Here is a 24,906-nt window from a genome sequence, read left to right as displayed (position 1 = left end):
GCCTTCACAGCTTAATCCTGCATCCCTGCACCATACCTGGACACCCTCGTTCCCCATCAGGCCATCCCACCATGGGCAGGGGACCCTCACTTGTGATACAGCCGTGGGGGCAGCCAGAGGAGCTGCAGGGACATTGGGTTGAGGCCCCACGCCAGGGCCGGACCCGAGAGGCAGGGCAGGGCTGTTCTGCTTGCTGCCGTGGTGCCAGGGGCACAGCTTTAAGGTTACCGCTCTCTGTCCTGCATCTTGAGTGGTTTGGGCTGGAGCGCAGCCAGCAGTGACGCAAGGAGCTGAGGGGAAGGGCAGGAAGCTGGCGGTGGAGTCCCTGCTGCAGAGAGATACGCAGCGCGTGCTCAGCGGGAACACAGCTGCAGTGTTGGGGTGCTAAGCAGGCTCCCCAAAGCCACCCCTTCTGAGTAAGGCTCCCATCAGGCCAAACAGCTGTGGAAGGTGTACTGTGCAGCCCCGTGCTCCTCCTCGCTGCTCCCTGAAGCTGTTGGCTCCTGAACGCAGCTCGGCATGGAGCAGCCCCTTGAGCATCCCGGGCAGCCCATGGATGGTGAGGCTGGCACAGCTGGTGGGGATGACGGTAGCATGAGGTGAGAGCAAAGGGAAGGCGACAAGCAGCCGGGCTGGAAGGGAGGCAGGAGGCGCCCAGACAGTCTGGCCACCCCAGCTTGATGCTGCAAGGTGCTGGGTTGTGCTGGGGCAATGCAGAGCCCCTGTGCCTTGGCACCCAAAGAGGGCTGTGATGGGGTCTCCCTGATGGGGTCTCCCTGATGCCCCCATCCCTGCAGTGAGAACCCTTATGTGGGGCTGGTGAGCCAACTGCGGGCAGCCTGGCTCTCAGGGAGGACACGCTCCTTGGAGTACCGCATGGCACAGCTGGAGGCCCTGGGCCGATTCCTGGAGGAGAAGAAGCAGGACATCCTGGAGGCCACCGCCTTGGACATGCGCAAGGTAAGGTCCCCAGGGCTGGGCAATGGAGGATCCAGGGGTTGGCAGGGCTGGGGAGCTCTGCCCTGGGCATGGAGCCCATGGGTGCACATAGAGGCAGTAAGGAGAAAACCATACCCCGTCTCTATCAGGAGCAGCCCACGGGGGCTGCAGGAGTCCAGCAAACATGGAGGGGACACTGCCAACCCTCGTCCTCAGAACCTCTGCCTGCAAAGAATGGCTGGGGTCATGGGAAACACTTGGACATATTTATCCATCCCTTGCTCCCATCATTTTCTCCCTGCTCTCTCCCTTTGAAACCAATCTCCACCTTGCTTGGTGCTTGGTCAAGCCATCACACCCAAATGCACCCCATCCTGACTGCATCCCTGGCACCACTGCCTCCCCAGCCTCTGCTCCCTCCCTGGTGCTCCCAGCAGGAGCAATGGGGCAGAGCAGACCCAGTCCTTGTGCTCCAGACCCCCAGCCTGAACCTCCCCACTTCGGGACAGCTCATTCACCTGCACCATGAGCACTATGTAGGGTTCATCATCTTCTGTTCCCCACCTCAGTTCAGAACCTCCCCTTGGACAACTGCTCATCCTTGCAGCCTTTCCTCATTTGTAAACACCAGCTCTTGTGCTGGAAGGTGATGCAGAGTGGTGCTTCATTTCACCCCTTTCCCATGGCTGCTGTGGGACCCCAGGGACTTGGGGGGGTCTTGTACATAAGAGAAGTGCTTGAAATGGGGAAGCACTGCTGAGGAGCCCAAGACTGAATTAGCAGCAACTTGCTGATGGTTGTCTCCAAAACACCACTGATGGCAGCAGCTAGGTAAAGGCACATGGCTGTAAGGACACAGGTACGATGGGGTGGAGTGTGACCAAAGATCTGCCCAGCCCCGTCTCTCCAAACAATGCTCAGAAGTTGGCAAATCCACATGATACTTGCAAATACCCTCCCCACTTAGTGTCCTCAGAATGTCCTGGAGCTGTGCACCTCCTGGGGTCTAGGGATTCTCCAAATCCCTGCTCTTTCTGGACAGCCCCATCTCCTCAGGCTCTGCTCCACAGCCTCCTCTGAAGATACCTCAAAGCTTTTGCTTTGCTGCTGTTGCTCCCCTTGAGCCTTGGCAGGGTACCCATAGCAGTGTTAAAGCCCCTTGAGATGGGTGTGAGAGATGCAGGAAAGCATGGAAGCAGTGATGGGCACAGTGCTCTGCACCCCCAGCCACCCTTCGAGGCTGAGTTCTCTGAGGTCCTTCTGTGCAAGAACGAGCTCAATGAAGCCCTGAACAACCTGTCCCGGTGGATGAAGGACAAGCATGTGGACAAGAACCTGGTAAGGGAGAAAAGGAACTTGCCAGCGTGGGCTGCTGGAAAGCCCAGAGCATGAAGAGGGCTGTTCAGGTGGAATCTGACCCACACCAATGTGCTCCTGTAGGTGACGCAGCTGGACTTGGCTTTCATCCGCAAGGACCCCTATGGGGTAGTGCTCATCATTGGGCCCTGGAACTACCCCATCTACCTCCTCCTGGTGCCCCTCATTGGGGCCATCGCTGCTGGTGAGGCTGAGCCCGTCCCTTGCTTACAGGATGCGGGCAGCACATGCCAGGGCTGGGGAACACATTGTTGGTTGAATCTCCCCCCAGGTAACTGTGCCATCATCAAACCCTCAGAGCTGACAAAGAACAGTGAGAAACTCATGGAGGAAGTGCTGCCCAAATACTTGGACAAAGTAAGAAGCCCATGTCATCCTTGTCCATGCCTCATGGCAGGGTTCTTCCCGCCCCTTGTGTATGCCGAGCTGTTCCTATACTCCCCACCTCTGAGTCTTCCTTGATATGCAGACGTGCACCTGTTCTCACCCATTACGCACTCCTAAGCATGGGGTTCCTTATGGCTGTGCTCCCCAGAACTAGCCCCTGGCTGCCCCACTGCTCACTCAGACACAGCACTTCATCCAGGGTGCTGATAGTGGGGACGGGAACAGAGCGACACAGAGGGTCCCCTCCTCTTCTTCTGCAGGACTGCTTTGCCGTGGTGACTGCTGGTGTGGAGGAGACGACCAGGCTGCTGGAGAACAAGTTTGACTACATCTTCTTCACCGGTGCGTCTTGAGGGCCAGAGCTGAGCCCTGCCTCGTGCTGGGATATGGGGGCACTTGTGCTCCCTGCGGCCCTGGCTCCCTGCAGTGCCACGTCCCCAGGCCAGCCTGCAGCCCTGAGGGATCCCTGCCGTGACACATCCCTTTCTGCTCTGCAGGCAGCCCCTCAGTGGGCAGGATCATAATGACGGCTGCTGCCAAGCACCTGACACCGGTGACGCTGGAGCTGGGGGGCAAGAACCCCTGCTACGTGTCTGACAACTGCGATGTGCAGAACGTGGCCCGGAGGGTGGTCTGGGGACGCTTCTTCAATGCGGGGCAGACCTGCATTGCGCCCGACTACGTCCTGTGCAGCGTGGAGATGCAGGAGAAGCTGATGCCTGCTCTGCGTGAGGCCATCACAGAGTTCTACGGCTCTGAGCCCCGCAATTCCCCTGACTTTGCCCGCATTGTGGGGGACGAACAGTTCCAGCGAGTGCGGGCGCTGCTGAGCAGCGGGCGTGTGGCCATTGGGGGACAGACGGACGAGAAGGAGCGCTACATTGGTGAGGGCTTGAATTTCAGATAATCCTGCTCACCCTTGCATAAGGTGGTGTGGATTTTGGACAGGGTCTTGCAGCCAGAGAGGAGAGAGAAGGGACATTTAGTTTGCATGGCAGCTTGGTGAGGCATCTGGCCTTAGAGGAGGGACCTGTGCACTGTAGATCAAGATATCATCCCCAACCTCCAGGCGTGGCTGACACCTTCAGGTTTCTTTCTTTGCAGCCCCTACTGTGCTGGTGGATGTGAAGCCCTCTGACCTTGCCATGCAGGAGGAGATCTTTGGCCCTATCCTGCTCATCATTACAGTGGCCAATATGGATGAAGCCATTGACTTCATCAACAGCTGTGAACGGCCTCTGGTTGTGTATGCCTTCTCCTCTGACAACAAGGTAGAGAGCCCTGGCTGTGCATCTGGCCAACTCTCCTCACCAAAGATTTTGGCTGAAGGATTTTGGCCCTGGCTCTGCAGGATGGCTCTGCAGCTGGGGTCATGGCATCAGCACCATGTCCCCTTCTGTGCTCCCTCCAGGAGGTGAACCAAGTGCTGGAGAGGACGAGCAGTGGGGGGTTCTGTGGCAACGACACCCTGATGCACGTGACGCTGACCTCGCTGCCCTTCGGTGGTATCGGTAGGTCCAAGCCTCCAAGCTTGAGGCAGATGTGAGCCCCCAGCTTGTCCCACCAGCACCCTTGGCTTCAGCTCCCAGGGCTGAGCTCCACGGCTTTGCAGCCACGGTGTGTGAAAAGCACTGAAAGCTTTCTTCTCTCAGTGGTTGCTGTCCCAGGCAGCATTCCTTATGTATGTGGAGATGTCTTATTTAAGAAGTAGGAAATCTGAGATAGCGCCAGCAGAGGAATATCTCTAGACTATCTAGTTTTTCAAGGATCTTCATTTTGGGCTGCAGGTCTGAATACAGTACAATTTCCTATGAATTCCTAAGCATATGAAGTCCCTTTCAGCAAGCACCTGAAACCACATATTGCAGAAAGCTCTTGAGGTATAGACAGCACTGAATCCAGATCATGCGGATCTGGAGACATGCCAAGGAAAAGCTTCACAAGCATTTACCATCATCCCATCTCAGAACTGAGAAATCACTGAAGAATGTGCAACTCCTGGTGGTCCTTCTCGTTGCTCCACACAAAGATTTTTGCAAAGATTTTTGGCAGACCCTGAAAAGCTCTAAATCTTATTCTGACCCTTTTGCTGGGGGTTTCCTCCTGGAAAAGGCAGCTGTTGCCCTATTTCCTGTGACGCTGTGGTCTCCTCTGTATGTATCCTGGCCACCAGGCAGTGCTTTTAGATTTGCATTTGATGAACTCCAAACATTGTGCAAGGAATCCCTCACGACACGAAGGAAGTGCATATCCACTGTAAGTCCTACACTCCTATGTGCCGGCTGACTTCTGAGCCACTGTAGATGCTTTCTGCCCACACTTTCTTTCTCTGAAGTCTTGCACAGGCAAAGCTGGGTCCAGTTCTGCATTCTTTTCTATCACAACCCTATGCAGATGTATGAGTAGGGGCAGAGCACGTGTGGACCTCCAGAAGGTCTCCCAGCTTCCATCTGTTTCCAGATCAGAGGATTTGCTAAGCCAGAAGGGCACTTACTCAAGTTCTCCTTAAGTCCCAGGAAACTCCTGAACACCACAACACCCCGGTGACATGTGGTTTCACAGCTCAGGGACAGAAACAGCACTTTGGGACCGTCACTCTTCTGACCCATTCTATTTAGGTTAAAAAAAAAAAAAAAGCAAACATATTAGCAAGAAGCGCTTTGCTTTTTCCTTGGTGATGAAGGAGTATAGATGATGGAGACACCCAGGCTTGAGGATGAGCTTTACTGCCAGCTCCTGTTCTCCAGAAGAGGTTTCAGCTGGCTCAGTGATCTCCCTGCCTCTTGGGGCTGAGTAGGACCCACCACTGAACAACAGCACAGGAAGGTTGGAAGGGACCTTGAAGGTTGGAAGGGACCTTGAAAGATCACCACGACCTCATAGATTGAGGGGGTGTTTTGGGGAGGCTGTACTCATGGTAGAGAAGATGCTGCAGTAGGTAAGTGGGGCTGATGGAAGCTCTTGCTTGCTGCTGTCTGCTCTGAGCCACTCTGGCACCACCTGAGGTTTTGGGACCAGGAACTTCCACTGCTGCATTTAGAGCCAAAAACAGAACAGAAACTTGAGAGGGGAAGGAGGAAGCTGCAGTGCAAGAAGAAAGAAAGACAAAGAAATGAAACCTGTTTATCAAAAGTTTTAAGTGAAGAAGAACCACATGAGGCTGGGAGCAGCCCAGCTCCTCGGCACGAGGGCAGCAAGGAGGCGGCACTTGAGATCCTCTGCCCCAGGCAGCGGTATGAGCAGAAAGGCTTCAGCCTGCCCGCCTCGGCTCAGAGGCTTTCGAGGACACAGCTCCTCCTAGCGAGGAGGTGATGCCCTGCCAAAGTATTGTTCTGCCCACGTTTTCTGAGCCTCGCCCGGTGCACAGCGCTTTGCGCTGGGGCTAAAGAACGCAAACGGTGACACTGAGGTTGCGAGTGCGGCCGGGAGCTTTTCACCCCACCCGGGAGCCCAGAAGCCTTGTTGGGGGCCCCTTCACCCCTCGCTCTCTGTCCCGCTGCCCTCCCAAGCCCTCCCCACGCTTCTCCTCGGCTCACCGGCCGCGGGTCGCTGTGTGCTGTGCGTTGCAGGGTCCAGCGGTCTGGGGATGTACCACGGCCAGTTCACCTTCGACACCTTCACCCACCACCGCGGCTGCCTGCAGCGTGGCACCGGCCTGGAGCCCATCAACACCCTGCGCTACCCCCCTTACAGCGCCCACAAGATGGGGCTGGTCCGCGCTGCCACCTCGGTCAAGCGCCGGGGGGAATGCTTCCTGCTCTGAGGCACCGCCACGGCCGCCCTGGTGCCTCCACAGCCGCGGGGGCCCTCCAGCCATCAATGTCGTCTGTAGACTCCAAGTGCCTCGCTGTACCTGTCGCTGGCTTGGTGACACCCAGGGCCACCTGCCTATCAGAGTGGGGCGGAGCTGGTAGCCATTGGGATGGGAGAAAAGAAAAGAGTTGGGGCTTGGGGGTGGAACCAACTATAGATGGTGGCCCCCAGTTCTTGGTGCCCCACTTTGCCCTCAGTGCCCCCCAACTCCCACTTCCCCCATGTCTCCTGGCATGTCCCACGCATCTCCCACCGCCTCTCATATCTCCCACATCCACCTATGCCCAGCTGGATCCTTGTGAAGTTGGAGCCCTCGCCTATGAGCAGATGCACCACACAGGCCCTCCCAGTTGCTGGGAAAGGCTCTCCAGATCATTGCTGCAACTGGGCTCCCAGCAACTACAGATCTGGATGAAGGTAAAGTATGAAGGCAATTGGTGACATAACTTTCTTAATCACAATCCTCATGTACTAATGGTTAAGTGCATTGCTGCGTTCTACCTTTGCTGTTTAATCTCACTTACCTTGCTGAAGTAAAGATAACTGCACTTATTCACCTTGGTGTCTGTGAACTTTGTGCTGACCAAGTCCACTGGCCAAACAGTGATTATTATGCACAGGCTGATAAGTGCTTCCAAAGAAGGGGGTCAAGATGCTCGAGAGGTTTGGCTGGTGACTGCCTGACTGTCGGCAGATGAAACTCCCAGTTCTGTGTGCCTCCTGTTCCTCACCCCATCCTGTACCTTAAGAGAGTGAGAACCAAACTCCAGCGCCTTGGCTCACAAAGCCAAACTTCTTGTTGGGTTCACCTGACAGACAAGCCAGGGAACACGCTGGTGAAGGTGGATGCTGGCTTGGCTGTGGAACCTGAGACCTCTCCCATGTGCTTGGCTGGAGGCCCGAATGACTCTGATATGCTCGCCTGGTGCCCTTCTTGTTGAGGCGTAGCCAGCAAGACAAAGAAACCCAGATCAAGACTCAAGCAGGAAGATTGTGCTCTACGCCCACTTCCCAATATGCAAATCAGGCATAAAGATTCCGGATCCTTATCTGTCCTAGACGGATTTTCGCACAAACACATCCAAACCCTTTTCTGCATTGGACAGACAGACAGAAGCCTGCTAGGGATGTCGGGATAACACTGCGCTCCACAGCACAGACTCTCTCCAAAGGCTGCTCTGTCTTCGATTGACTCCAGGTAGAGATTTGGCAAGGGTTGTGCCACCAATATCATAAATAGCTAAGATGTGTGTATGGCTGAATGGCTGTAAGTCTGTACTTACTTTATGTGTATGGATGAACAGTCCATGTGCTTACTTCTCTAGTGGGAAATCTATATAACCTAAAAAGTGCATTGATATATGTTTAGCAGTGATGCTTTCAAGCAATCTGTAATACACTCACAGACATGCATTCTTGAGCATGAAGACAGACTCTGATGCACCCTGATCTTTGCCCAGCACAGGGTCACATTGCTCTTGGCTGTGCTCTGTGGCCAGGCATACGCTGCCTGCTGCAACAGGAGCTCGGTACATGATGGTGGATTTCACCCTGGCACTGGGTGTTCTCCTCCACCTCAGGGGGGGTGACATCTCCCATCCTCACCAGCTCACAGCCACCCTGTGCCATGAGTGACCACGCAGGGCTGGTGAGCCACCTGCGGGCAGCCTGGCTCTCGGGGAGGACACGGCCCTTGGAATACCGTACAGCCCAGCTGGAGGCCCTGGGCCGATTCCTGGAGGAGAAGAAGCAGGACATCCTGGAGGCCACTGCCTTGGACATGCGCAAGGTGAGAAGGATGGGGCTGCTGGTGAGAAGTGCTTGACTTTCCTTCACTTTTTCCCCCTCATTTTTTCCTATCTATTCTCCATCAGTTTCCTCCCTTTTGCTCATCTGCACCTCTCTGGGGTTGGCGCATGGTTGCTTGGGGAGAGGTGGCCTCTGCTTTTTGCTGTGACCTTCAACTCAGCTTTGGAGACACCCACAATGGGACACCACAAAGCAGGCCTCCTGATCGCACAGAATTAGGTTCAGTCAGCTCTGCAGAAGCTTTTGCTGAGCGCAATTCAATTCCTTGTGCCCATCTGCACCTCCAGACCTGCATGTGTTGTTCTACTATCAATGGAGCTAAAGCTCTTGAGATACCAAACACGTGTCTCCAAACCTGAGTCTCTGCTATGCCCCAGAACAAGGTGGCACAGAGTGGTATGGGGCCAGGTAGCACATTGTTACATAGGTGGCATGTGGTAGACATGGAAGACAGTGCCACCTGTCTTCACAGCACAAGGCCAACAGTGGCATCTGGCCCTACTGAGGCCACCACACCCTACTAGGAGGGTGAGCGTGGGGCTTGGGAGGAAAACCATTGCAGTGGGGTGATGGTAGTGACCATGATGTCTTCCTGCATGTCCTCAGCCATCCTTCGAAGTGGAACTCTCTGAGATATCCATCTGCAGGAGTGAGCTCAACCACACGCTAAACAACCTGGGTGCCTGGATGAAGGATGAGAACGTGGACAAGAATTGGGTACAGGATGGCGTCTGCCAGGGATGGGCAGGATTGGAATAGTGGGTCCCTAACAATCTCCTTCCTGCTGCAGGCAACACAGCTGGACTCGGCCTTCATCCACAAGGACCCCTACGGGGTAGTGCTCATCATCGGGCCCTGGAACTACCCCATCAACCTCCTCCTAGTGCCCCTCATTGGGGCCATCGCTGCTGGTAAGGCTGAGGCTGCATCCCTACTACCCAACGAGGGTACCAGGACCTCCACGTAGGCAACCTGAGTTCCCAACCCCAAGGGCGGTGATGGTGGTGGGTTTCTCTGCTCCCCAAGAGCCAGCTCCTCACTGGGAAGGAGCTCTTGTCCTACAGGTAACTGTGTTGTACTGAAACCCTCCGAAATCAGCAGGAACATGGAGAGGCTGGTGGCCGAGGCATTGCCCAGCTACCTTGACAAGGTAGGAAGGCTGCTGGCCACAGCTTCTTGTCCCTCTATATCCTGACAAAAAAAAACCCCAAAAAAACAAAAAAAACCCAACAGCTGAGTTGTATCCTGTATCATTCTCCTAAACCACAGGACTGCTTTGCTGTGGTAACTGCCGGAGTGGAGGAGACCACCAAGCTGCTGGAGAATAAGTTTGACTACATCTTCTTCACTGGTGCGTCCCATGGGGAGGCTTTGGTTACACCTTCAAGGCAAGGAGACACAAAAGGAAATGGACAAGATCAGCTTACACTACAACCCTTGTCCACAGGCAGCCCCTCAGTGGGCAGGATCATAATGACAGCTGCTGCCAAGCACCTGACACCGGTGACACTGGAGCTGGGGGGCAAGAACCCCTGCTACGTGTCCGACAACTGCAATGTGCAGAACGTGGCCCGGAGGGTGGCCTGGGGACGCTTCTTCAATGCGGGGCAGACCTGTGTTGCGCCTGACTACGTCCTGTGCAGCGTGGAGATGCGGGAGAGGCTGGTGCCTGCTCTGCGTGAGGCCATCACAGAGTTCTACGGCCCCGAACCCCGCAATTCCCCTGACTTTGCCCGCATTGTGGGAGACAAACAGTTCCAGCGAGTGCAGGCGCTGCTGCGCAGCGGGCGTGTGGCCATCGGGGGACAGACGGACGAGAAGGAGCGCTACATCGGTGAGGGCACAGCATGCGCGGGGGGGTGCCTTGCTGGATCTGGTGCGGGATGACCTGTCTCTGCTCCTGCAGCCCCCACAGTGCTGGTGGACGTCCAGGAGAATGACCCAGTGATGCGGGAGGAGATCTTTGGCCCTGTGTTGCCCATTTTGACAGTGACCAGTGAGGAGGATGCCATCACCTTCATCAATGCCCGGGAACGGCCACTGACACTCTATGTCTTCTCATCCAGCACAAAGGTGGCAGCTTCCTGCACGTCCCAGTATCCACAGGGACAACGTGGGGTGACTGCTCATAGTGCTCATTGTTCACGTTCCCCCATCCAAGGTGGTTCGTCGGCTGCTGGAGCGGACAAGCAGTGGTGGCTTCTGTGCCAATGACACCATCATGCACATGACACTGACTTCACTGCCTTTTGGTGGCATCGGTATGTCCATCTGTCTTTCCGCCTGCCTCTTTGTCCATCTGCCTGTCTGTCTGTCCATCCACCTGTCTACCTGCTGGGCCGTCCACCCATCCCTCTGTCCGTCCATCCTTCTGCCCCGTCTATCAGGCCCAGGTCCAGGTCCTCCTTCACCCTCAGTGCCGCGGCCAAGCACCGTCGCAGGCCCTGAGGCTTCATTCCCCGTTCAGGGCTCAGCGGCATGGGCCGCTACCACGGCCGTTTCACCTTCGAGACCTTCTCGCACCTCCGCTCGGCCCTACTCCGTGCCGACGGCCGGGAGGCGCTGAACAACATCCGCTACCCGCCGTACGCCCCGCGCCGCCTGCCGCTGCTCCGCACCACCGTGGAGAGCCGCCGCCGCACCGTCGCCTGCACTCTGCTTTGAGCGCCGTCTCAATAAACGCTTCCTTCCGCCCTCATCTCCGCCTGACCAATCGCCGCGCCGCCCTGCCGTCCCCTAGCCAATCCGCGAGGAAGCTCGCCCTTCTCCCGCACGAATGGTTATTACTGCCGCCAATCGGCTTGCAGCGACCAATAGAGTGCGAAATGTGGCTGTGGTCCCGCCCGGTGAAGCCAGCACCGCTGTGCGCATGCGCTGCTGCTCCCCGCGGCTGCGCACTGCACCTTGGGGGCGGGCCAGGGGTCAGGACGGCTGGGTCCTTGGGGGAGGTGAGGCCTGGGGGCGGAAAGGGGGCTGGAGGGGCTTGGGGTTGGGGGAGGCTTGGAGTTGAGATGTCATCTCAAAGGGAGGGCGCTGTGGGATTTCCTTGCGTGGGGAGGGGGCAGGAAATTCGGCTCCATTTTGTGTTGTGGGAAAGTGAATGTGGACAGGACACCCGGTTCTCTTGGGTGGGGGGCAGGAGGTGGAAGTCCCGTGTGTGTTCTGGGGCGAGGGGGGGCAGGACGCCCAGGTCCCTCACCCAGCTGCTAGGATGCTCCTGTGGGGTGTTGTGCGGGGGAGCGGGGCACCTGGGGTTCCCTTATGGGAAGCAGTGCTGGGGGGCTGCCCAGGACCCCCTCAGTGCTGAGCATCTCCTGCAGCAGGATAGCACATGGCAGCGCTACGCTTCTTGCACCGGGCTGCCCGGGCAGGTAAGTGGCCAAACCGGGACCACCCTGCACCCCATTGCCAGCTCCGTGCTGCTGGCACGTCCTCCCCTCCACTCTGTCCTTCCCAGGTCCGCCTGTTCCCCCCTTGTGCTACCTGCGGGCACTCAGCACTACCACCCCCCGGGAGTGCTACAGTGAGTACTCCCCCCATCCCTGTCCCCATCCCATCCCAACCCTGACCCTTCCCAACCCCATCCCCCTCCCATCACCATCCCCACAGAGCGGAAGCTGCTGCCGTCCCCCCACTCCGTGGAGGGTGAGGATGGTGTTGTGCCCCCCCACAGAGTATGTCAACATCCAGGAGCCGGCTATGGACATGAAGTCCATCACTGACCGTGCTGCGCAGACTCTGCTGTGGACAGAGCTCTTCCGAGGTGAGCCCTGTGCTGTGTCCCACCCCTGAGGTGAGATCGTGCTCCACTTGGGGGTGACACTGTGCTCCCACAGGGCTGGCCATGACACTGAGCTACCTGTTCCGGGAGCCGGCCACCATCAATTATCCCTTTGAGAAGGGTCCTCTGAGCCCACGCTTCCGTGGGGAGCACGCGCTGCGCCGCTACCCGTCGGGTGAGGAGCGCTGCATCGCCTGCAAGCTCTGTGAGGCCGTCTGCCCCGCACAGGTGAGCACCCCCCGTGTCCCATCCTCTGTTCCCGGGGCTCCCCCTTCTCTGACATTGTATTTGGGGACAGGCCATCACCATCGAGGCCGAGCCCAGGGCGGATGGCAGCCGCCGCACCACGCGCTACGACATCGACATGACCAAGTGCATCTACTGTGGCTTCTGCCAGGAGGCTTGCCCTGTGGACGCCATTGTGGAGGTGAGGTGGGAGCGGGACCCACCTGCCATGGGAACCCTGAGCATCCTTTGCTGAATGTCTCCCACCCTGCAGGGTCCCAACTTTGAGTTCTCGACGGAGACGCACGAGGAGTTGCTGTACAACAAGGAGAAGCTGCTCAACAACGGCGACAAGTGGGAGGCTGAGATTGCAGCCAACATCCAGGCTGATTACCTGTACCGGTGATGGTGGGGAGACCACACCGTGTGCCCCCCAAATCCCGTTAATAAAGTGGGCATCCACCAGCCCTTTCCTACGCCCGAGCTCGTGCCTGCCTTGTCTGATTCTGTAGCCGGGGGGAGGATGCGTTGGTCCTGGGGGCTGCAGCCCACTGGGGCGGGGGACACCTTGTGGAGGAGTTTCCAGCGTTGGGGAGGTTTGGAGGGCGGGTTCGGCTGCCGGAGTGCCGCCCCCGAAGCGCCGGCGTGTTCCTGTGGGCAGCGGAGGGCCGGGCTCCGCACTTCCTCTTCCCCCAGGAAGAGCCCGGCCCTCCCCACCGAGCACCGGGTAGGAGCGGGCGGTGCCGGGTTGCTCACGGCTGCGAATCCCGGGAGGAGGGAGGGACAGCATGGGGCGGGCGCCGGGGCCGAGGGGCGGGGATGAGGGGTCTCGGTCCCCCCGGCCGGGGGCGCGTTGGCTGTGACTCAGATGCAGCTGAGCTCCGCGTGGAGCGGTGGGGGAAGGAGTTGGGAGGGTGGGGGGAGGAGGGAGTTGGGGGTGGGACAGCGTTGTGCAAGCGAAGTGCCGGGAACGGCGTGACCGCGGCCGACTCAGCCGGGAAGTGCCGTGTGACTTCCCCTGGCCCCAGCCCTTCAGCTCTGCCGTGGGGACAGCGCGGCTGAGGAGAGGCGGCAGGATCTCCCCATCCCACCCCATCTCTACCCCAGCCTGTCCCATCCCCATCCCACCATCTCAACCCTTTTACATCGCATTCCTCAATCCCATCCCCATCTCCATCCCATTTCTACATCTAATACCCCACCATCCTATCTCCATCCCTCCACTCCAACCCACCCCATCTCCATCCCATACCACTGCCCCAACCCATCCTATCTCCACCCCAATCTGTCCCGTCTCCATCTCATTCCACCCCTACTGCAGCCTCCCCTGACTGCTCACCTTCCTCTCCCAGACACAGGGTGCCCCCAACCAGGCCGCCATGGGGTCCCTGTTCCGCAGTGAGGAGGTCTGCCTGGCGCAGCTCTTCCTGCACTCAGCCTCGGCGTACAGCTGTGTCAGTGAGCTGGGCGAGAGGGGGCTGCTGGAGTTCAGGGATGTATGTAGGGGGTGCAGGGACCCCCATCTGTATGGCCTTGGGGTGGTGGGACAGGTTGGGATGGGCAGGGTGGGCTGGGGGCTTGGGTAGCACGGGTGCAGGGGGGAGACTCAATGGCGTTTGGGTGTGGGGGATTGGGTTTAGGGGCAGGAAATGGGGCATAGATGGTTTGCAGTGCTGTGGGTGTAAGGCGATTGGGATGGGTAGGTTTGGATGCTGTGTGTGTGGATGCTCTGAATGCAGGATATTGAGCTTGGGAGCTTTGGTGTGTTCTGGGTGCAGGGGAATTGGGATGGGTGAGTGTGGGTGCTGTGGGCGCAGAGGTTTGGGGTGCTTTGGTGTGTTCTGCGTGCAGGGGAATTGGGATGGATGGGTGTGGGTACTGTGAGCGCAGCAGTTGGGTTGCTGTGGGCACGTACATTTGGCTGGTTTGGGGGCTGAGGGGCCATGGGGTTGGGTCCTCTGGGAATGGGTGCATGCTGATGGAGCTGCTGCGCACCCCAATGCTGACAGCCATGACTGTGCCCCCTCTTTCCCCAGCTGAACCCCCACGTGAGCGCCTTCCAGCGGCGCTTTGTGGGCGAGGTGCGGCGCTGCGAGGAGATGGAGAAGACCTTCAGTGAGTGCTGAACCCGGGGTTAGCTGGGTTGGGGGGGCGGTCCTTCCCCTTGATCCCTTCTCCCACATCTCCTCTTGCAGCCTTCCTGCAGCAGGAGCTGCAGGGGGCTGGGCGAGTGCTGGGGCCGTGCACCGAAAACCCTCCAGCACCCGTGGCCCGCGAGGCTCTACGAGTTCAGGAGCAATCAGAGCAGCTGGCGAGGGAGCTGCGCGAGGTCAGCCGCAACCGCGCTGCCCTGCGAGGGCGCCTGCAGGACCTGCGCCAATACCTGCACGTCCTGCGTGAAGGCCAGCGCCTCACAAGCATGCCGGTGGGTGCCGGGACCCACCAGACCAAGGGGACATCTGTCCCACACCCCGTCACCCACAGCTTCCTCTCTGCGCTCCCCGACACTGCAGGGCCCCCCTGGTTCGCCGACATCAAGCCGGGCGTTCTCTGAGCACGAGCCGCTGCTCGACCCCTCTGTGCAGCACCACCTTGACCGCAAGATCAAGTGAGTAGAACTGGGGGTGTGGGGCAAATGTGGGGCAGAGGTGGTTGTAGGGTAAGGGTTGGAGATAGGTCCTGTGGCAGTGGTAGGATGAGGGTTGGAGTCGGGCCTATGGGGCAGCTTTATGGCTGTAGGGTGAAGTTTGGAGATGGGTTATGGGGCAGCAGTATGGCTTGTGGGATGAGGGTTGGAGGTGGATCATGGGGCTCTGATATGACCGTAGGAGACGATTTGGAGATGGGCCTGTGGGACAGTGGTGTGGTTCAAGGACAAGAGCTGGAGATGGGCCATGCATCAGGGACAGTAAGCAAAGCTGTAGGAGAAAGGTTGGGAATAGGCCATGGGGTGGGGGCATGGCCACAGCAGAGCAGCGCCCATCCCAGTGCTCAATGCTGCGTTCCCACAGCTTTGTGACCGGTGTCATCCACCCGTGGAGAGTGAGTGCCTTTGAACGGCTGCTGTGGCGAGCCTGCCGTGGCTACCTGGTGGCCAGTTTTGTGGAGATGCCTGAGCCCCTGGAGGACCCAAACACGGTGACTGTGGCACCAGGGGTTTGGTGGGAAAGGGAGATGGGACAAGCTGGTGCTGATGTGACCTATGTGTCCACAGGGTGAGAATGTCACCTGGGTCATCTTCCTCATCTCCTACTGGGGAGAGCAGATCGGGCAGAAGATCCACAAGATCTCAGACTGGTGAGTGAGCAGCCCCACATCGTTTGGACTCACAAAAAAAGCTTTATTTAGTGAGACCCGCTGCAGTACCAGGGAGCAGCAGCCTTCAACATGGCAATGTCCATCTATCCCAGCTTCCACTGCCATGTGTACCCCTACCCGGAGAGCGAGGCCAGCCGGGCCGACACGCTGAATGGGCTGGTCAGCCAGATCCAGGACCTCAGTGTGGTGAGCTGGGCACCGTGAGCTGGGGGATAGGGAGGCCACACCGGGACTCCAAGTCCCTGAGCCCCGTTTGGGTGCCCACAGGTGCTGGAGGAGACAGAGCAGTACCTGGCACAGGTGCTGGACAAGGTGGTGCTGGCACTGCCCTCCTGGCGGGTGCAGGTGCAGAAGATGAAGGCCATCTACCTCGTCCTCAACCAGTGCAGCTTGGATGTCACCGAGAAGTGCCTCATTGCTGAGGTCTGGTGTCCCGTGCAGGACCTTACCCAGGTGCAGGAAGCCCTGCGCCAAGGATCGGTGCGTGTCCTCTTGTGGGGTTGCTTGGTTGGCTCTTGTCCTCTTGCCAAGGTTGCTTTGGTTAAACCATGTTCCTGTGTCAAGAGCTGCATGGTGTGCTCCCACCAGTGTCAAAGGTGGTACGTGATGGTACATGTTGTGGGGAGAGTTTTTATCCCCCACTCCTGGTGCCCTGAATCCCTTTGCCACCCAAACTTGGCGTCCACGCTGCTCCAACATGGCCGTGGGTTGGGTGCCATGGGTCAGGCTCTGGATGCCTTCCCCACAGTACAAGAGTGGCTCAAGTGTGGAGTGCTTCGTGCAGAGGATCCCCACCTTGGAGAGCCCCCCAACTCTCATCCGCACCAACAAGTTCACTGCTGGCTTCCAGAGCATCGTGGATGCCTATGGGGTGGCCAGCTACCAGGAGGTGAACCCTGGTAAGGACCATCGTGTCCCCCCACTGCATCCCAGTGCTGACGGGGCCCTGTGTGACATGGTCCCTGTGCCTTGCAGCCCCCTATGCCATCATCACGTTCCCCTTCATCTTTGCCATCATGTTTGGGGATGTGGGGCATGGGCTACTCATGTTCCTCTTCGCCCTCTGGATGGTGCTGTTTGAGAACAGCCCCAGCCTGCAGCAGGGCAGCAACGAGGTGAGTGAGACATGGTGTGCGGCAGGGCTGGTTGGGTTGGAGGTAGAGGGCAAGCATTGGGTGTAGGGGTTGGAGGTAGAGGATCAGGTTGGAGGCGTGAGTTTGCTGTGGCACAGGGCCAGCTTGAGGCAAATTGAAGTTCTAGGCAGGGTGGTGTGGGTTGGGAACAGTGTGGGCTGGGGGTAGTGGTGTGGGACATGGGAGCCACCTTTTGTTCCCCCCCCCAGATCTGGCAGATGTTCTTCAAGGGACGCTACCTCATCCTGCTCATGGGGGCCTTTTCCATCTACACTGGCTTCATCTACAATGAGTGTTTCAGCAAAGCCACTGTCATCTTCCCCTCGGCCTGGAGCGTGGCCACCATGGCCAACCACTCCTCCTGGAGGTGGGTCCCCATTTTTCCTTGTAACCCTGGTCCTGCCCACACTGACGCCTCGCTCTGCCCACAGCTCTGCCTACCTCGCCACCCACCAATCCCTCACCCTGGACCCCAATGTCACTGGTGTGTTCCGAGGGCCCTATCCTTTTGGCATTGACCCGGTCAGTATCCCATGGGGGAAAGGCAGGATGGGACCCTCGCTGGAGTGGCTGGGCATCTCACTCATGTTGTCCTCGGCAGATCTGGAGCTTAGCCACCAACCACCTCAACTTCCTCAACTCCTTCAAAATGAAGATGTCAGTGGTGCTGGGCATCGTGCACATGGGTTTCGGCGTGCTGCTAGGCATCTTCAACCACGTGTGAGTCCCCCATTGGATCATGCTAAGGAAATGGTGGCAGGATGGGGTGGGCAAGCAGGGTCCTGTGTCGGAGCTGAGCTGAGTGCAAACCTCATCATTGACTCCTGCTCAGGCACTTCCGACAGTGGCACCGGCTGGTGCTGGAGCTCCTACCTGAGGTGGTCTTCTTGCTGGCCCTCTTTGGCTACCTTGTCTTCCTCATCTTCTACAAGTGGGTCAAGTTCAGCGCCGCCGACTCCCAGGTGGCTCCCAGCATCCTCATCCACTTCATCGATATGTTCCTCTTCACCTCCAATGCTGACAACCTTCCGCTCTACCGGGGACAGGTAGCATCTCTGGGACACTCCACCAAGACTGAGATGTCCCAGTGTCACGAGGGGGGACATCCTCAGCTCCATTTGCTCAGGATGTGTAGGATGTTGGGTGTCCCAGTGCTGGAAGAGACCCTGAATTGTTGTGTGCTGCAGGTGCCGGTGCAGATGGTGCTGGTGGTGCTGGCACTGGTGTCGGTGCCTGTCCTGCTCCTGGGGACACCCCTGTATTTGTACAACCAGCAGCACAGGCGGAGGGTGAACTCAATCCCGGTGAGGCTGAGGATGAGGTTGGGGGTCTTGGCTGAGGTTGGGGGGCCTGACCAGGACTAATGTCCCCATGCAGCCTGCGGCCGCGGTGGAGCAAGAGCCACTACTGGAAGGGCAGGAGGCCGGCAACTCTGTCAATGCCACCAAGGAAGATGTGGAGAGTCAGGGGCACGGCCCTGATGCCAAGGTGAGGGGCAGGGGGCTGGTGAAAGGGGGGTCAGGTGTCTTTGCCCCTCCCACCTGCCCAACACACAGCATCCCACCTCTGTCCCTGCAGCACATGGACTTCTCCGAGGTCTTCATGCATCAGGCCATCCACACCATCGAGTACTGCCTGGGCTGCATCTCCAACACCGCGTCCTACCTGCGGCTCTGGGCGCTCAGCCTTGCCCATGCGCGTTAGTGCCCCCTGTGCCCTTCAAACCCACCCCAGTGGCTGAGCTGAACCTCACTGTCCCCTATATGTCCCCCACCCCATGGGCAGAGCTCTCTGAGGTGCTGTGGACCATGGTGATGCGAAATGGCTTTGTGGGGCTGAGCTACGTTGGTGGTGTCGTGCTGGTGCCCGTCTTTGCCGCCTTCGCCGTGCTGACCATGGCCATCCTGCTGGTGATGGAGGGGCTCTCCGCCTTCCTGCATGCCCTTCGCCTGCACTGGTGAGCCTAGTGGATACGGAGGGGACAGAACCCCGCACTCCCCCCTCCCCAGCCCTCAGCATGCCTTTTTCCTTTCCTTCCTTGGCAGGGTGGAGTTTCAGAATAAGTTTTACGTGGGTGCTGGCTACAAGCTGTGCCCCTTCACCTTCTCGCCCGATCCCTGGGAGTAACTGAACTATGCCACATGGACCTGGAGGGCTCCACGTTGCTGGGACCCCCCAGTGCCATGTGACGGGGGAGGGGGGGGTTGGATGCATGCTCCCTGGCCCCGTCCTCTCCTTTTCCAAGCCTAGAGGTTTCTGCAGTAAATAAAGCCCCCGGCTCCCTGTTTGTGTCCCCTGTGTGCAAGTCCTTGAGGGGGAGGTACAGAGAGGACCTCTCACTGCTGCCCATAGCCAAAGCCATCTGGCTGCAGGGCAGGGAGGGGGTAGGGGCTGGCACGGGGCTTGGCCCCCACATAGACACTGTGGGGTGGGTAGGGGAGAGGTTGGAAGTGGGGTGCAGATAAACCTGGGGGGGGCACAGCAGCCAGCGCTCCATGGCTGCAGGGGAGCAGCGGGGGGGCAGCACGGCCTCTGGCCCCCCTACCTTTGTTCTGCGTGGTGGCCTGGGGGAGGGACAGCGTGGCGCCACACCTGCAAGAGGGAGGGCAGTGGGGTGCTGAGGATGTGGCTGTCACCGTGGCACTGTGGCAGGAGGGGGGCGTCTTACCATGGCTCAGGCTCGCCGTCCCGAAACCCTTTGGCAAAGGGGTTGCTGGCGATCTTTAACTGGGTGATCTGCAGCAGAAAGGGGAGCAAGTGGGATCAGGGGCCTATGGGCTGGGGGGCACCCCGTTGTCCTCCCCCTCCCTTCCCCAACTCACCCGGTGGTTCTGGTATGCCGTCACTGCCATGAATTGGGTCTCTGGGAAGCTGAAGGACTTGAAGTTCTGGTGGGCGAAGCGTTCACTGTCACGCCGGGGGTCCACCAGCACCACGTGGAAGCGGGGCTGGTAGCGGTGCATGGAGTTGAGGATGATCTGGGATAGAGCAGAAAGTGGGTGGTGAGATCCTCACCCCACAGGTGCCCCCCATCCCTACCCCAGCGCCATGTCCTCACGTGGCCATTGTCATCCAGGAGGTTGTTGGTGAGCTTGAGCTTGTCAAAGGAGACGATCTGCCGCATCCACTGCGCACCCTTGGCTGGTGAGTCAGGGTGGAAGTGGACACGGCCAGGAGCTGCTGGGTCAGCACGGCCAGCCACTAGCCAGGACGAGCTGTGGAAGGCGTACCTGGGGAGCCAAGGGGGCTCAGCACCGTTGGGATGTGCCCATCACATCCCCATCCCTCTCCATCCATCCCCACCGGTATCTCTTGTCATCCAACGGCACGAAGTCCATCAGCAGAACGTAGTCGGCCAATGGGTCCAACCCTGACAGCTTCACCTGGAAGGTGGGGAACATCCTCCTGCGGGGAGGGGGGAGACCACAGGGGTGCCCCCCCTGCCCCATCACCCCTCCGGCACCCACCGCCATCCCTACCTGCCTGCCTTGGTGACGATCATCTCGGTGCCCAGACGGTTGAATTCCTCCCAGAGGTTGCCCATCTCCAGCCGTGCCATGGCATGGCACACGCGGCGGTTCTTGCCACTGGCCCCTGGTCCCTCACATGCCCACCCAGGAGCATTGCCTGCAGGGAGGCCCTCACTGGGAATGGCCAGGAAGGCTGTAGAGGGGGGCAATAGGGGCTGAGGTTCCTGCACCCCACTTTTGGAAGCCACCCTATGCACCCTCAGCCACCCATTGCATCCTTCTCCAGCTGAGGGTCCCCAGTGTAGCACGGCGTTATCCCACCCGATTGCCTTTTACCTGCCATGGGTGGGTATGAAGCAACTGCAACTCTGCCAGCTCCAGACTGCAGCCCCCGCAGAACACTGAGGGGTTTTATCTCCCTGCATGGGGGTGGAGACAAGGGGGATGGAGCTTGATGGAAGCACTACCTCCCCTCCCTGTTCTGCCTTCATGCCTTGGCACCCCAGTGATGGATGGGAGGGGCAGCAATGGCTTTGGGACCCCTAGGTGGGTCTGGGTGTGCATGGGGTGGGGATGTGACACTGGGGATGGGGAGCAATTGCCAAACTACAATGGGGCCAGCAGCACAGCTGGGGACAACAGGGGGGAGGGGGTGAAGTCCCTGTGTTTTGGGTCAGCGCTAGATTTTGGGGAATGGGACTGGTTGTGCAGACAAAGAGGGGGGCCGCCACCTCCTCAGTCCCCCACATCCATCACCTTGCTGCCTGCATCCCCTGCGGCAGCAGCATGGCCCCATCCATCTCCTGCTGTCAGCCGCAGGGCCAGCATTGAGCAGGAGATGAGGAGGTGTGAGGTGATATGACAGCCAGGGTGGGGCTCAGCACTGCAGTCCTCGTAGTCGATTTTTCTGCTTTCCTCTGTTTTTCAGCATTTAATGAACCTCTCTGGTCTCCATCAGTAGAATGTTTTCCCACAGAAGGGTGGGAATGAGACCCCCCAGTTTGGGGGCAGGTGCTCTTTGGGAGAGAGGTTTCTAAACAGGGGATGGTTGGCTTGAAAACCATGACGCCATGTGAAAACAGCTGCTTCTGGCCTCAGCATCACTTGCGATTTCGTTTCTTCCTTCCCAAGGCTGCCAACTTCCTACTTGCAAGCAATGAATGCAGAGATTGTGCTGGCAGCATGATAGTAATCTGCTGGTGTCCCTCGGCAGAATTCCTACACACCAAGGATCTCAAGGTGGTAAATCTGAGTCTGAGATAAATCAGTCCATTTTATCACACCAGCAAACACCTGAAAGAGGGGGTTGTTGGGGCATGAGAGAGCATGAAGCCATAGGGCCTGGTCTTGCCTTCTATGTGCATCTCCATCTGGTGGCCAGAGATGATGCTCCAGATGTGCCACATCTGTAAAATGTGAGTTCCAAGAGTTTATCCAACCCAACTTTGCCTTGAGAAAGAGGAACTCAACCTTGCTTTGCAGAGTTTCTCCTCGCTTTGAAGGTAGGTGTCATCCCAAGCACCAAGGAGTGCAGGAGGGCGGTCCTCAGTGGGATCGTGATCTCAATCGCCTTGGAAGCCCTCTCCAGGCAGAGCAAGAGCAAGGAGGTGGCAGAGTGCGTCCAGCATGCATTTTATCAGGGGGAAATCACAGCTGACCAGCTTGGACATTGTGCAAGGTGGGGAGAAGGCCATGTGGGTGGGAAGGGCAGAAATGGGTAGCGGATTGATACCTTTGGCTCCTTGTAGTCAAATTTGAGAGCTATGGTTTGCATACAAGGGGTTTAAAATGGGTAGTAAGGTGTTTCATCACCCACAGTGGGTGGGGGATTGTGCTCCACCAGTGCCCATCCAAGTGTATGGTGAAGCTGAAATATTCACAAAGTGGATGTGTATTGCCAGATACTGTATCTGAGGGGTAACAGAGCCCCTTTGTCCATCTGATCTGAGGCTGTCTGCTTTGGGTGCGCTGCTTATCCAAAACTAGATATGCAGAGAAAGGAGGACGACCTGCTCTGGGATTTGTTCCTCTCCTGAGGCTTGAAGAGATTATCAGTTCCCAAATCCCTAGACTTCATGAAATAGCGAGGCATTTGCTGAAAGTGAGTTATTATCAAGTTCTAATGCAGAGAGCAAAATTTTTTTCCCCAAAAAATACTTTCAAGGATATATTTTTCAGCTTTTGGGAATGCCCATCTCCTTCTGAAGACTCTAGAAATGGGTTCGAGAGCCAGCAAATGCTTTATAGCTGAAAGAGAGTCTCAGGAAGCCAAGAGAAACCTCTTTCTCCCAGGAAAGAAGCATTGCAAAATCTCATTTTATGTTACCCACATGGTGCTGCACCTTTTGGCAAGCTGTTTCTAATCAGTTCATGCCTGAAATCTTCCTTTAGATCTCATCTCTGTGGCCTGCTGGAGAGAGGGCTTTATAGCTGGGGGATGCCTGCCTGCAGCAGAAAGAACTGCAAGAATCTTTCTGTCCTGCTTCATGTAGAAGGCATGCACCAAGCCAGTGTCAGAAAGCAATTGCACCCAGGTGACTGCGTTTGGTTTAGCAGGGTTCACAGGTGGGCTCATGGGTCAGGTTCCCCTTTTGTTTCTGTTTCTGCTCATCTCTATCACCACCGTACTGGGGAACCTGGTGATGGTCGTGTACCAGCCCTCAACTCCACATCTCCATGTATTATTTCCTGGGCAATCTGGCTTTTGCAGACCTCTGCTCCTCCACCATCATCATCCCCAAGGTGTTGGTTGACTCTGTGTCAGAGAAGAAGGGCATTGCCTACGCTGGATGTGCAGCCCAGGTGTTCATTTTTGATTTTTTGGGCTTCCTGCTGGCTATGATAGCTTAAGACCACTGTGCAGCCATTTGCCATCCCCTGCTGTACTCATTCATTGTATTCCCAAAATGCTGCTCCACTCGTGCCTCTCACCTGACTGTTGTGAGCTTCCTCCATGGTACATCACTATTTACTTAAAGCTCCAGGGATAATAAATGGACAGCAGTGCTTTACACCACGGTGACCTCCATGCACAACCCCTTGATCTATAGCCTGAGGAACCACGAGGTGAAGGAGGCTTTGAGGAGACTCACAGAAATGGTAAAGATGTGGGTGATGTGCTTAGTTTTTTCATTAAATATCATTAAATATCCCATACAGGTGGTGCTCCTGGAGAATTCTGCCTGTTGCCTCACCTGAAGTCTGATTCACTGTCCTCTGTTGGCTCAGGGTACTGATAATTTCACTCGGTGCTCCAAATGTAATTAATTGTGTTTAGCAGTTAACTCACCCCCATGAAAAGCACAAGTAGAGAGCTACAGCCTCACTCTTCTCACTTAAATCTCTGCCACATTCTGCTACCTGTCAAAATATTCACATCATGGGCTGGCCCTTCTGCTTAGCAAGTAGGGACAAAAGAGATATTGTCATTCCAGGGAACCAAGGAAATGTTGTAAAGTCATTAAATGCCATCACACGTGGCTTCAGGACACGAACGCCTTTAAGCAAGAAAAGGGGAGATGACAGTAAGTAACTGATATGCTACACAGGAACTGTTCTTCCTTGTTTATCATGAAACATCATTCAGTGATTAACAGATAAAATGTTATGGATGGCAGTTGGGCAACCTCTGTTGTGAATGAAGGCATTGCAAAGCAGTCTGAGATACAGCTATGATGATTCTCCCCAAAGGCAAATGCTAGATGATGTTTCCCAGCCTTATTGATTCCATGACCCATGAAGATGGTGATGAACCTAGAACCCTAATGCTACCCCAGAGCCATGCAATAATTTGGGCTGGTGGTGAAGCAAGGAGAAAACTGGATCAAACCAAATCAGGATGACATTGATCTGCTGATTTATTGAACATAATCAACGGGTAGCCCTATGCACTGCAGGTCAGACTACAAAGCAGCAGAGCTGAGCACTCTTTTGTGTCCCAAGTTCCTTGCCATATCTCTGGTTACTATTTAATCCATGTTGTGGTTGTCTTTCTCACCAGATTGGAGCAAACCCTCTCAGACTGCACTGGGTGTTTCCCTCCCACCCTGTTTGCTCTCCCATTCCTGCCTTATCAGCACAGCTGTCACTCTACCAGGGGAGACGTCACTGGAGTTTCCTGTGTGGCAAATTCATTGCAGGAGATCTCATCCAGCTACAACATGGAGCCCACAGCACCACATGGCTGGTATCAATTCCAAAAGGACAAGCGGTTATTCATCTTTTCCTGTATTTCCTGTCCCTGAAATGGGTCCCAAACCTCCATGCAGCCATGGTTATTATGCATACCACCTACTGCATGAGCATAAGCTGCCTGTTCCTTTGTATCTTCCATGTACTTAGAGATGACATCTAGAATAAGCTAGAATAAGTTCCATCCCCTTTCCAGGGATGGATGTTAGGATGGCTGGCCTGCAGTTCCCTGCATTCTCCCTCTTGCCCTTTTTGAATACTGGTGATCCTGACTTTCTTCTGGTCGTCAGGCTCCTCTCCTGATTGCCACAGCCTTTCAAAGATGATCAAGAGTTGCCTAGCAGTCATGTCCACCAGCTCCCTCAGCACTCATGAGTGCATCCTATCAGGACCTATGGACTGGGTATCAAGTTTTCCTAAATATTCTACGCTGAATGATCTCCCCACTCAAGGGAAAGTCTTC

The 24,906-nt window shown here is 56.9% G+C and overlaps 5 protein-coding genes across 6 annotated transcripts; 4 read left to right on the top strand and 1 right to left on the bottom strand.

Moving 5' to 3' along the window:
- The first annotated feature begins 54 nt into the window (after positions 1-54).
- Positions 55-6,580, top strand: LOC128087100 (aldehyde dehydrogenase family 3 member B1-like). Its single transcript, XM_052696377.1, has 10 exons — positions 55-599; positions 798-960; positions 2,167-2,277; positions 2,380-2,500; positions 2,588-2,673; positions 2,964-3,045; positions 3,201-3,587; positions 3,808-3,974; positions 4,115-4,214; positions 6,273-6,580. Exons 1-10 carry the CDS (start codon positions 520-522, stop codon positions 6,464-6,466), a joined length of 1,491 nt encoding a protein of 496 aa, XP_052552337.1. The 5' UTR covers positions 55-519; the 3' UTR covers positions 6,467-6,580.
- A 596-nt stretch (positions 6,581-7,176) lies between these two features.
- LOC128087102 (aldehyde dehydrogenase family 3 member B1-like) lies at positions 7,177-11,031 on the top strand. Its single transcript, XM_052696380.1, has 10 exons — positions 7,177-7,714; positions 8,125-8,305; positions 8,932-9,042; positions 9,116-9,236; positions 9,390-9,475; positions 9,595-9,676; positions 9,773-10,159; positions 10,232-10,398; positions 10,487-10,586; positions 10,793-11,031. The coding sequence occupies exons 2-10, from the start codon at positions 8,144-8,146 to the stop codon at positions 10,987-10,989; spliced, it is 1,413 nt and encodes a 470-aa protein (XP_052552340.1). The 5' UTR covers positions 7,177-7,714; positions 8,125-8,143; the 3' UTR covers positions 10,990-11,031.
- A 155-nt stretch (positions 11,032-11,186) lies between these two features.
- On the top strand, positions 11,187-12,814 carry NDUFS8 (NADH:ubiquinone oxidoreductase core subunit S8). 2 transcript variants are annotated; one of them, XM_052696420.1, is made up of 7 exons: positions 11,187-11,273; positions 11,649-11,696; positions 11,783-11,848; positions 11,999-12,088; positions 12,162-12,334; positions 12,405-12,533; positions 12,606-12,814. In XM_052696420.1, exons 2-7 carry the CDS (start codon positions 11,657-11,659, stop codon positions 12,735-12,737), a joined length of 630 nt encoding a protein of 209 aa, XP_052552380.1. In that variant the 5' UTR covers positions 11,187-11,273; positions 11,649-11,656; the 3' UTR covers positions 12,738-12,814. The 2 variants fall into 2 exon arrangements, with proteins under 2 accessions (XP_052552380.1, XP_052552379.1); XM_052696419.1 differs by having other exon boundaries at positions 11,195-11,273; positions 11,646-11,696.
- A 138-nt stretch (positions 12,815-12,952) lies between these two features.
- On the top strand, positions 12,953-19,067 carry TCIRG1 (T cell immune regulator 1, ATPase H+ transporting V0 subunit a3). Its single transcript, XM_052696358.1, has 20 exons — positions 12,953-13,058; positions 13,684-13,827; positions 14,368-14,446; positions 14,527-14,756; positions 14,845-14,939; positions 15,343-15,469; positions 15,546-15,628; positions 15,742-15,835; positions 15,917-16,129; positions 16,398-16,548; positions 16,625-16,764; positions 16,992-17,149; positions 17,214-17,304; positions 17,384-17,502; positions 17,615-17,828; positions 17,970-18,086; positions 18,160-18,270; positions 18,361-18,481; positions 18,568-18,739; positions 18,828-19,067. Exons 2-20 carry the CDS (start codon positions 13,711-13,713, stop codon positions 18,907-18,909), a joined length of 2,514 nt encoding a protein of 837 aa, XP_052552318.1. The 5' UTR covers positions 12,953-13,058; positions 13,684-13,710; the 3' UTR covers positions 18,910-19,067.
- Positions 19,068-19,118: 51 nt separating this feature from the next.
- TBX10 (T-box transcription factor 10) lies at positions 19,119-20,595 on the bottom strand. Its single transcript, XM_052695602.1, has 8 exons — positions 20,589-20,595; positions 20,262-20,445; positions 20,086-20,187; positions 19,841-20,012; positions 19,605-19,760; positions 19,451-19,518; positions 19,328-19,374; positions 19,119-19,249 (listed from the first exon to the last, which is right to left on the bottom strand). Exons 1-8 carry the CDS (start codon positions 20,593-20,595, stop codon positions 19,119-19,121), a joined length of 867 nt encoding a protein of 288 aa, XP_052551562.1.
- Between the last annotated feature and the right edge of the window lie 4,311 nt (positions 20,596-24,906).

Source organism: Tympanuchus pallidicinctus, unplaced genomic scaffold (genome assembly GCF_026119805.1).
Source record: "Tympanuchus pallidicinctus isolate F22 unplaced genomic scaffold, pur_lepc_1.0 scaffold3, whole genome shotgun sequence".
In the NCBI taxonomy this organism is placed as follows: Eukaryota; Metazoa; Chordata; class Aves; order Galliformes; family Phasianidae; genus Tympanuchus; species Tympanuchus pallidicinctus.
Note: the sequence above shows the minus strand (reverse complement) of the source record. Positions and strands in the feature narration are given on the sequence as shown.